Genomic DNA, 10,712 nt, shown 5'->3' on the forward strand with positions numbered 1-10,712 from the left:
TGGGCGCCGGGGCCGGGGGGCGGCGGCGGCGGCGGCTGCGCCGCGCCCGCCCGTTAGGGCGCGCCCTGGTGCGCGGGGGGCGCGCGCGGCTGCTGCGCCGCGCTCGCCCGCTGGGGGGCGCCGCAGTGCGCGGCCCCCGGGCCCCCCTTGGTGGCCACTGATCCCCCCGCCTTGGTGGCCACCGATCCCCACCTTGGTGGCCACTGATTCCCCTTTGGTGGCCCCATGGCGCGGGGGCTGCTGGCGCTGGGCGCCGCGCTGGGCTGGCTGGCGGCGCTGCCGCTGCTGCTGGACGCGCGGCTGCTGGCGGCGCTGTGCGCGGCGCTGGCGGCGCTGGGCGCCTGGCTGGGCCCCCGCGCGCTGGCCGGGCGCCGGCTGCGCCTGGAGCGCTTCGTGGCGCTGCGGCCGGCGCCGCGCAGCGCGGCCGCCGAGCGGCAGCTGCAGCGCGAGGTGGCCGCCACCATCGGCAAGGTGCTGCGCGACTTCGTGGCCTCGTGGTACCGCGCCGTGAGCGGCGGGCGCGCCTTCGAGGCCGAGGCGCGGAGGGCCATGGCCGGGCTGGCGGCCGAGCTGCAGCGGCGCATGGAGCGCGTGGACCGCCGGGCGCTGGCGCGGCGGCTGCTGCGCCTCTGCGGCCACCACCTGCAGAGCTACGTGGGGGCCCGGCGGGCGCTGCGCGGCGCCGCCGCCGGGGACGCGGCGCGGCTGTGGCGCGAGTACGGGCGCCGGGCGGGCGCGCACCCGGCCACGGGCGGCGCGGCGGCCGAGGTGGGCTACGCGCGGGCGGCCACGGAGCGGCTGCTGCGGGCGCTGGTGCCGCCGCCGCACCTGGAGACGCGCACGGGCCGCTTCGTCGTGGTGGAGCTCGTCACCTGCAACGTGCTGCTGCCCGCGCTGCGCCGCGCCGCCGACCCCGACTGCATCAACCTGATGCTCGTGGCCGCGCTGGGCAAGACGAGGCGCCGCGGAGCAGCCCCGCAGCCCGAGCGCCCGCCCGGCGCGGCGCCCGATGGCCCCGATGGGCCACCTCTGCCCTCGGCGTGGGCGCCTGAGGTGCACGGAGGTGAATCGGGAGATGCCCCTGAGCGCGGCGCCTTGGAGGAGGAGGAGGAGAGGAAGGGCGGAAACGCGCTGGGCTCCCTCTTGCCCTACGAGGACGTGGTGTCCCCCACCTCGGAGCCGCCGGAGGAGCCCCTGGCCGAGGACGGGGACACGGAGGAGCCCGCGGAGCCCGTCAGCGCGCCGGGCGCCTGCCCCGACATCCTCATCGAGGCGGCGGAGAAGGAGGACGCGGGGATGCCCTTCTCGCGGCGCCCCTCGTGCCTGGGCAAGGAGCTGGGGCCCTCGGAGGCGCCGAGTCCCGCCGAGGCCGCCGCGCCGCTGCCCCCGCTCTCGTCGTCGCCCACGGCGCCCGGCAGCACCTTCAGCTTCGAGCCGCTCGGCAGCCCCGAGGGGCCCGTGGTCATCCAGAACCTGCGCATCACGGGCACCATCACGGCGCGCGAGCACAGCGGCACCGGCTTCCACCCCTACACCCTCTACACCGTCAAGGTGCGCGGCCCTTTTCCCTTGGGATTCCTGCTGGAAACGGGGATTTCTCTGTGCCGTGTGTTGTTTGGCCAACGTGTTCTTGGGATTTGGGGTCCGTAGGGGTTAATAACTCTTCCTCTTCCTCCTCCTCCTCAGTACGAGACGGCCCTGGAGGGCGAGGGCGCGGGAAGCCTTCAGCAAATGGCCTACCACACCGTGAACCGCCGCTACCGGGAGTTCCTCAACCTGCAGACCCGCCTCGAGGAGAAACCGGAGCTCCGCAAATTCCTGAAAAGTTAGTGGCCCTGCTGCCGGGCTGCCCGAATCCCTGCCCTCCTCCGTGCCGTGTCCGCTGCCGCTTGTGCTAGTGCCTCGTTCCTCTGGATGTGGAGAGACCTGGACACTGGGAGCTGCCATAAAGCTTTGCCCTTCCTGGGAGGGAGGAACGGGATTTAGGGTGTCCTGCCCTGCCTGTGCAGGGCTGCCCCATGTGCCCGCCGATCCGGAGGAGCAATTCCCCATCGGCAGCCAATTCCAGTGCTTCAAAAGGAATCCCAGCTCCCGCTCGGGTGGCACCACTTGCTTTTGCAGTTTTGCAGCTTTGCTAGTGAGCGAAACAGCGCTGTAATTTGCACATATGTAGTTTGCATGCGGGTAGGGTAGTGTTAGACACAGGCTTTCTTAAAGCAGTGTTTTGATTATGGGGGCCTTGCATTTGCAGATATCAAAGGCCCAAAGAAGCTGTTCCCTGATCTCCCGTTCGGAAATATGGACAGCGATAAGGTGGAAGCCAGAAAAAGCCTCCTGGAGTCTTTCTTGAAGGTGAGCTACCTGCTTCGTTTCACTTCATAGAGGAGGGAAGGCGTGAGGAGCAGATGCTGTTTTATGGGAGCGTGGAGCTCCCTGGTCCACAAGCAGCTTTGGGTATCGTAGCATATTGTGGAGCATCAGAAATCCATGGATGTGCAGGAGGGCAGGGAGCTGGTAGCCACGGCTGTCTGAGTCGTGTGGCACGAGCATGGAGCCTTTTCCAGCTGCGTAAAGGGCGCTGGGAAGCTGCTCCAGCTCCGTGTTCCCTTGCAGCAACTGTGCGCGGTGCCCGAGATCGCCAGCAGCGAGGAGGTGCAGGAGTTCCTCGCCCTCAACACTGACGCCCGCATCGCCTTCGTCAAGAAGCCCTTCGTGGTCTCCAGGATAGACAAGGTGGGCGAGCGGGGAGCTGGCGAGGGGCACCTAAACACTAACCTGATCCTAACCCGCTCCGCAGGGCCTGAGGTTTGGCATGGAAAACAGAATTGTCACCGGTGCCACCGCCGGCTTTTGCAGATCGTCGTCAACGCCATCGTGGACACGCTGAAGACGGCGTTCCCCAGGTCGGAGCCGCAGAGCCCCACGGAGGATCTCAGCGAGTCCGAGGTGGATGGAAAGCCCCAGGGGGAAGGGAAGAAGACAAACAAGTAAGAGCTGCTCCCCTGCCCCACGCAGCTCCAAACCGGCTCCTCCGTGGAAGTCCCGACCCGCTAAACCCCACGTTGCTCTCCTCCCCCAGCTCTACTGCTTTTCTCTTTCAAAACCCGAGCGAGGGTACTTGAGTTCCTGTTTAGATAAGAGATTTTTCCAGGAACACTCTGTTTTTTACAGCAGTTGGCACTGAAGCTTTTCTTGCCTGCGGGTTTTTTTTTCCAAAGCAGCTGTGGGATGGTGGCACTTGCCAACAAAAGTTGCTCTTAAAGGATTGTTTTTTAGCCTTAAACACTCACATGACCTATATATGTAGTGAGTCACTGCAAGCACAGCTATAAGTTTGATGGCATCAGGCTGCTGCTGTTACAGATAATTTTTCTGTCTCCAGCATTATTTCAGGGCAGTTTTTGCAACGCTCAGAAGAAAAAAACATGTGATGACCCTGCTGTTTTTTAATTGATGGCTACCTGGGGGTTCACTCCTGCTTTTGCCATGTTTTGCACGTGTGGTGGCAGTAGCCTGTCACTTTTGCTGCTTTTTCCCAGCAAATATGTGAATATTTAAGGGTAGTGGTTGACGTCATTGCCTGTACATTGCACTGCGAGCGCCTGACGTTTGGTGTTGGTTGTAGAGACAACCCCACGGTGCTCATTGGTGGTTGTTGCCTTCCAGCAAAGGGAAAGGTTTCTGCCTGAGCATGGCTTTTACCAGGAAAAAAACATGTTTTGCTAAAAATAACCATTTTGGACAAAGGAAAAAGAAAAGGAGGGGGAAAAAGACAAACCAAAAAAGTCCAAGTTTTGGAGACTTGGCTGAAAAGGACATTCCTTAGTGGTAAACAGACAACTTTACAATTTGTCCCCAAATCCAAAACGCCCCCTCTGTGTGTGTGTGTTTGTGCTGAGACCTGCATTTCACAATCTCGCCGGGGTTGGAAGTGCAGTGCTCAGAAACGTGCGGTGGAGGCAGGCGCTGGCGCCTTTGGTTTTATGTAACCAGCCCGTGGTCACGCTGGGGGCAGTTGTTTTTGTAAAAAAAAGGCCAAACCGGGCTGAGAAACTCATCCTTTGAGCGTGTGGAGCGAACCCTGTGGCCTCTTTCCCCTCCAGGTCCAGACTGAGGTTCCCATCCAGCAAAATCACGCCGGTGCTGAGCGCGGGGGAGGCCCACGACAGGATCGTGTACGGCCTGCGAGAGGGCAGCGCGGTAAGGCCGGATCCCCGTGAGGATCCTGTCATTCCTGGCCGCCTTGGAGCAATCCCGGTGCCCGGGGGTCGTGGCTGCCACTTGCTGCTGTGCCCTTGGGTAGAGCAAGGCGCAAACCAGGAGGGTGACGGTGGCAGGAGGCACCAATGCTGCTGCTCCCGCAGGTCTCCGGCTCCCTGTCGCTGGCTGCTATGGAATCCTTCATCCAGAAGCAGGAGAAGCTGCTGGAGGCGGCGCCCAGGGAATCGCAGGACAGGGAATTCTGCAGGCACCACGACATGGATGCGCCGGGCGCGTGGCACCCGGACGCCGGTGACGGTGAGCGCGGCCCGCGGGGCATCCCTGCTCCCTCGTTGCTGCTAATGGAATCTGTATCCACATGTGGCCCATGCCTCGGACTGCGTGCCGAGTCGTGGCCCTGCCACACGATGGCAGCCTGGGAACACCAAGCGGAGCCTGGAAAACGTCCCGGTTTTGCCAGCCCTGTGCGTGCGCCGGGATTAGTCCCTAGTCGTAAAATGTTGTCGCTGCACTTGGAGCAGCTGTATTCCGGGGTAATGCACCCTTTGGTAGCGGAGACAGGGCTGTTTGGGTGAAAGAAGGGATGAAAAGGAGCAGCCCGAGGGTTGTTTCCCCGAGGTTTGCGCAGGCTCCGAGCCGTCGTCCTCATCTGACCCTCCTCTTCCTCCTGGCAGACTCGGAGACGGCTTTGGCTGACCTGGCCCTGGAGCTGCTGCGCCTGCTTCTCGCCGACCACTGGGGCTGGCTCTGCACGGACAACATGCACAGGGTCCTGGACCTGCTTTTCGGGACCCTCATTCAAAGGTGAGGCCTCAGGCTCCGTGCAGTTTCCTTTAGCACCACGGTACATACATGCAAATAACTTTAAAGCAGGTAAAATGGGATTATAGTATAAAATGGACAGATTGTAGGTAATCCCGTGCCTCTGCGTGGTCAGGCACCCGCTGAACACATTAGCAGGGAGTATTTTGTGGCTTTGGTATTTTCCACTAGAGAAGCTGTCACGCACCCAGCGCCTGTTCGGCAGCCGCTTCGGATGCGCGAGACCTCCCAGTATCCCGTCACGCTCCTCTCTTCCCTGGATTTTGATCCCGCGGCTGGAATAGGTGCAGCTGGAGCCCGTCAGCCGGATGGCAGCGGCTGCATGACCGAAAAAGGTCTCGCTGAGTAAACGGGAGGCCCCGCGCGCGCGGCTGCGGCCCCGTTATGTAACAGGCAGGAGCCTTTTTTGGAGCCGAGGGGAGAGGCGGAGGGGCTGGAAGCGGGGGACGATCCTGGAGGCCAAGTGGAAATTCCAGCGGCCGCTCCGCACGCCCGTAAACAAACAGTCGGACTGCACACCCCTCCGCCGTCCGGCTGTCTTCCCTGCGTTGGGAAGGGAGAACCGTCCCCGCTCCGGGGAGCACATGGGCTCCGGGGCTTTCTGGGGGAAGAGCCGGAAGCGTCTGGAGAATCCAAGGGCTTTTTAGAGCCGGCGAGTCGATCCGGTGCTAAAAATACGAGGCTGGAGCGTGGCCGTGTCCCCGCTGGCGCGTTGGTCACTAGGTCAGGAGTCTGCCACTGTCCCCAGGGCTCCTCGGGAGCCAAGTTCCTGTGCAGGGAAACCAACCTTCTCGTGGCATCTTCCTCCTGCTCGCCCAGCTCGCTTGTTTGTCCTCCGTTAAGAGCAGCAGCGATCGTGGGCCTGCAATGTGTCAGCACAAGCGGTTTTCAGGACTCTGTGCCTGTAAAGCAAATAAAAATCAGCTGGGACGTGGGTCTCGATTCAGCTGTCTCCAAGCACCTGGAAATTTTGGATTGTGCTTTGCATCTCTGTCCCAAACAATTTTATTTTCTTTTTTCCCCTTTTCTGAAAGCGTTAGCCTTCCAAAAGCAGCCACTAGACTAGAGCTTGGGGCTTCGATGGCGATTGCAACATTATTTTAACTGCATCTCTCTCGACTCTGTTTCAGCAATCAGATGCGTGCCAGCGTTTTCCCATGCCTTAAAAACTTCCGATTTCCGAGAGAGGAAGCAAGGGGGAAAAGGGTTGAAAGGAAATATACCCCCTCCTTGCTTTGGTTTTGCTTGGCTTGTGAAGGGTTAATGGTGTTTGATGTATTTTGCCTCTGAAGTGGGCTAATGAAGCAATCTGCACCGAGCAGGGCCTGGCCGAGACAGCCTGGCCTCTCCCTGGGGCACCGCTGAGAGCTTAGTTGGCTCCGTAAATCCTCGATGAAGATGTTATCGAGAGCCGGGATATGCCTTGGGAAAAACCAGGGATTTTTTGGGACCGTTCTTCCTTTCCCCCCTTGCTCTGAGCCCCACAGCGTTGCAAGGAGATGGAAAAGCAAAGCAGAGGCGTTTGCAGCAGGGAAAAGGTGTTAGAGCTACAGGCTGTGGTCCCGCTTCCAAGGAACCAAGGGATGGGCGCTCGGATGCCAACGCCGCCTCGGTGAGCACTGCAGATTCCCAAGATTTCCCACTTTTTGGGGTGAAACCGCCCGCGTTTCACCCCAGAAAGCAGGAGGCTGGCGAGACGCCGTGTTTTGGAGGCTGCAGCCCCCTGCTCGGGCGCTCCGGGGCCGTACGGAACGCCTTGTCCGCGGCCCGCGCGGTCGTAAACGTTTTATAGGGCCGCGGGCAAGGAGCGTTTCCAGGAAGGCGAGAGGATAGTTTACTTTTTGCGTGTGTATTTTTGGCCGGGCGTCTAAAAGGATGCTTCGTGTTTCTTGATTTATGGAGAACTTGATGCTTTTTTTCCCCTTTATTTTCTCCTTTTGTTTCCTTTCTCCACCAGGAGAAAGCATAATTGTTCATGTTTTGGGTCTTCACCACAATCAGAAATAGTGATTTTTGGGACCAAGCAAACCATCCCTCTTGCAACTGATCTGTGCAATTCTCATCCTCGATTTCATGGCCAGGAAGAGCAGAGATTTACCAGTTTCTAGTAGCTATTTACAAATTTGAGGGCTCTCACATCTGCCTCCATTGCAGCTCTTTGCAGGTGCAGGTGAATCCTCCAGCTTGTCCCCCAAAGCCCCAGCTTGCAGGAACCAGCTAACCTCAGGTCTGCACACTTGATTTTTTTCCCAATGTGGACTCCTAACCCATCTGGACCATACGAAGTCCAACCTTAGCAGCCCATGGTGTTTTAGGGCCAAGGTACGTAGCCCACACCTTGTTTCTTGCTTCCAGGCCGCTCTCGCCATATAGGGCCCCTTGAGCTGACCTTGGCGTTCCAGCTTAAGCCATGGCATTAAAACAACTCGTTTTTAGCAGCTATTTGATTCCCCCGTGGGCAGCTATTTCAAACAGAAGACCCTTACGGCATGGGCAAGTTATGCACGTCCAGACTGACGTCCAGGGCCCCGTAGCCTCCGTGCTCTGTCCCTGCCTTGGGTGTTATCACGATATTTGATAGTCCAGGAGGTCGGTTCCTCTCCGTTTCTGGTCCCTACGTGAAGGCGCAGACTTAGAAGGCCAATTTGCCATAGAAATCTGGGTTTCTATGATTTCTACCCCCTCCTGAAATCACAGCTGCAGTTGTCACAGCACAAGAGTTTGTTTATATTTTTTGCTCTTGGTGCGTACGTGTAAAGGTGTTTTTTTTTTAGGCCGTGTTGCCCAGTTTTGGGGACTTTACGAGAATAACTGAGCTGAAATGGAGTAAGTTGTTTGTACTGGGCCTTCCAGCACCCGTCACTTCTCAGTTCTCTTCTGAGCTGTCTGGAAATCTGTTTCATCTTCCCTAAGCTCAGCTCTCCCTATTTGCACTACTTGTTAAACCTTTACTGTTTTAGGAGCATTCTGAGGAAAAAAAACATTTTGTTCTTTGCTTTTTGTTGCAACCAATTACCTAAATGACTACAGGTCAGCTCGGTTTGAAGTCACTTCAATATGATATCCCTAGGTGCAGCCGTGTGTTTAGCCCTGCTCTTGAACCACCTTTGCTTTTGGAGCTAGCAAAGAAAACATGTTGGAAAGTGCCTATAAGCTGGCTGGGCATCTCGTTTCGGGCTGGTGGAGCAACGTGTCGCAGGCCTGTTCCTTCATGCTGGCCCCTCGATGTTCTTCTGCCCCGGGTCACCTTGTAGGTGTTGCTATTGCTGATGTTCTGCTCGTGCTGCCCCGCTCGGTGGGGGAAAGAAGCCCTTGGGCTGGAGGCCGAGCCCGGGAAGAATGCAGACAGTCTGGCAGAGCGCAGGTTAAATAAAGTTTGCCTTGGCAGGGCCCGTGCTCTTGGCCGTGCTGGGAGGGAATCGCAAGCACGAGCGGCGGCTGCCAAGAGGAACGGGGCTCTCGGCCCTGCTCGCGGCCTCCTCGGGGCTCTCGAAGCGCTGCCGAAGCCACGAGCCCCTCCAGGGCTCCTCTGGAGCCTCCCGGGGATGAGGAGTGAGGTCCTACCAGGTTCTCCGGCCCCCAGCACCAGGGAGGCCAAGGTCCTCCTCATGTCAACGTGTCCCGTTGGCCTTGGTGGTGTCGGGGACTTGCCCTTTGACCTGTCATCATCCTGGTGGTAAGTTTGGACTGACAGCAGTGCCCTTTGCTGTGGAAGTAGCTGTGGCTTTGTGGCCGTTAGGACTATGTCACTTAAGGGATCTTATCCCTTAGGTTTCCTCTGGGGACCAGTTAGCCCTTCAGGAACCAGTGCGCAGCAGCGGGATGAGGCTTACGGTGACTTTTGGTTTTCTTCTCTGATTTCGCATACATCTTTGTAAAATGGGGCTTTTTCTACTTACTCCTGATGTTTTTACAAGCATTAATTAGCCGAACCTCCTGCACGTTTGACGCACACGCTTGGAAACTGCAAGCGAACATCGCCAGCAAGCGGATTCCCGCCTGGATGGAAAGCTCCTGAGCCTCATGGAAAGCTGGGGCTTTGCTGGAGCCCTCTGTCCTTCTCTGCTTGCAGGTGGCTGGAGGTGCAGGTGATTAACCTGACCTGCACCCAGCGCTGGGTCCAGTACCTCCAGTTGCTGCAGGAATCCATCTGGCCCGGAGGAGTTTTGCCAGCGCTGCCTAAACCCGCCAGGACCCAGGAGCAGAAGGCGGCGGCAGCGGAGCAGGCCCTGCAGAGCTTGATGGGGCTCCTGCCCGGTGAGCATCCCGGGGCTTCCTGAGATCCAACAGGGATGGGTTGGGAAGCCAAGACCCCGCTGGGCTTTGGAAGGCAGAGGCTTTGGCTGCTCGCGCGGCTCTGGAATCGTTAGCTCCGGCTTCCCCCGGCTCGAGTGTGACACGGGGACCTTTGGCATTAAAGCGGCTGCTGCCTAATCTGTGCGAGCGCCGTTTGAACTTTAACTCCTCGCTCCAGCTGAAGGGGCCCTTATTATTCCTTTTGGGAGGAAAAAAGTGCTGCTTCTATAGCCCCTTGCAGGCTGCCCCGCTTTGCTTTTTGCTCAGCTCCGTGCCCGACTGTTCTCTCGTGTGATGATGATGATGGGGACGAGGTACCTTGCACTGAAAGTACCATCATAAACATCTATTTAGCCCCCGCTGGGAGAAGGTTGACCTTGTTTCACTACAGTGGAAACGTGCTGTTCCTAAAGGCTCGTCTCTCTCGTTAACAGATGTGATCCAAGAAATCCTGGGAACTACTAAATGTCGTCTGAGCTGGAATCTGGTCCTGGAGTCACTGGGTCAGCCCATCATTAACAGGTACTTCTAATTAGAGCCTCCTTAGCTTGAGATAGCCTATGTGGTGGGGTCTGTGAGATGTCCTTGGGACAGATTCGCAGGGCCAGGTTCTTGGCTCAGCATAAACTGGTGGATTTTTCTGGGCTCCACATATTACCCAAGGGAATGTGAGGTGCTGCTGAACCATCCAGGCACAGATTCCATTTAGGATATGAGACCTTTGGTCTGGCCACCCCCTGATGGCAGCCAGAATACTTCTCCGTGCTGGAGCTTTGGTGTCTGCTCCCAGAGTTGATCTCCCAGCTCTGCTGCACCCTGGCCACCCTAAACTTCCTCTTCTCTCCCTTCCAGGCACCTGGTTTTCTGCCTCTTGGACATTCTGCTGGAGTTCTTGGTCCTGAAGGACTCCAGCGCCGAGCCCGACACAGCAGCTGCTGCCCCATCTGCCTCGGGCAGCCCGGAGAAGGCAGAGATGTCACCACATTAACCAGGCTGCGGGGCCAGCAGCGAAGGAGAGAAGAAGCCGCAGGCGTGGGATGGTTGATCCCTCTCTTCAGCATTTGCTGAACCTACCTGGGAGCTTCTTGGGAAGAATTTCTCCAGTGCTACATGAGGCTTCTTCCAGGCTTCTCCGTTTTGCCTGGGTCAGATTAAAGCCTGTGTCAGTGGCTGGAGGTGTTTTTCTGCCGTAGAGTGTCTGTCCCATTGCTGACGTGGTGGAGAGCCTGGATGGAAGATACCAGCTTCTGCTGAGAAGGACCTGTGGGCTGGCCACAAAGCTCCCTTGGAGTAGTTTTGTGTCCAGTGTGTCTGTCCCACCAGAAGGAAAGTGAGGGGGAAAAGGAGCACGACGATAAGCCCGAAGTCAGTCA

General features: G+C 58.3%; 1 protein-coding gene across 1 annotated transcript; it reads left to right on the top strand.

The window, feature by feature from the left end:
• Positions 1–486: 486 nt before the first annotated feature.
• On the top strand, positions 487–10,477 carry SNX19 (sorting nexin 19). Its single transcript, XM_088522009.1, has 11 exons — positions 487–1,551; positions 1,687–1,825; positions 2,252–2,352; positions 2,614–2,733; positions 2,857–2,987; positions 4,104–4,200; positions 4,365–4,518; positions 4,896–5,025; positions 9,116–9,300; positions 9,774–9,861; positions 10,192–10,477. The coding sequence occupies exons 1-11, from the start codon at positions 550–552 to the stop codon at positions 10,325–10,327; spliced, it is 2,283 nt and encodes a 760-aa protein (XP_088378135.1). The 5' UTR covers positions 487–549; the 3' UTR covers positions 10,328–10,477.
• The last annotated feature ends 235 nt before the right edge of the window (positions 10,478–10,712 follow it).

The sequence above is a fragment of the Tinamus guttatus genome, unplaced genomic scaffold (assembly GCF_059628265.1).
Source record: "Tinamus guttatus ecotype Peru unplaced genomic scaffold, ASM5962826v1 Tinamus_guttatus_pri_ptg000143l, whole genome shotgun sequence".
Lineage (NCBI taxonomy): Eukaryota > Metazoa > Chordata > Aves > Tinamiformes > Tinamidae > Tinamus > Tinamus guttatus.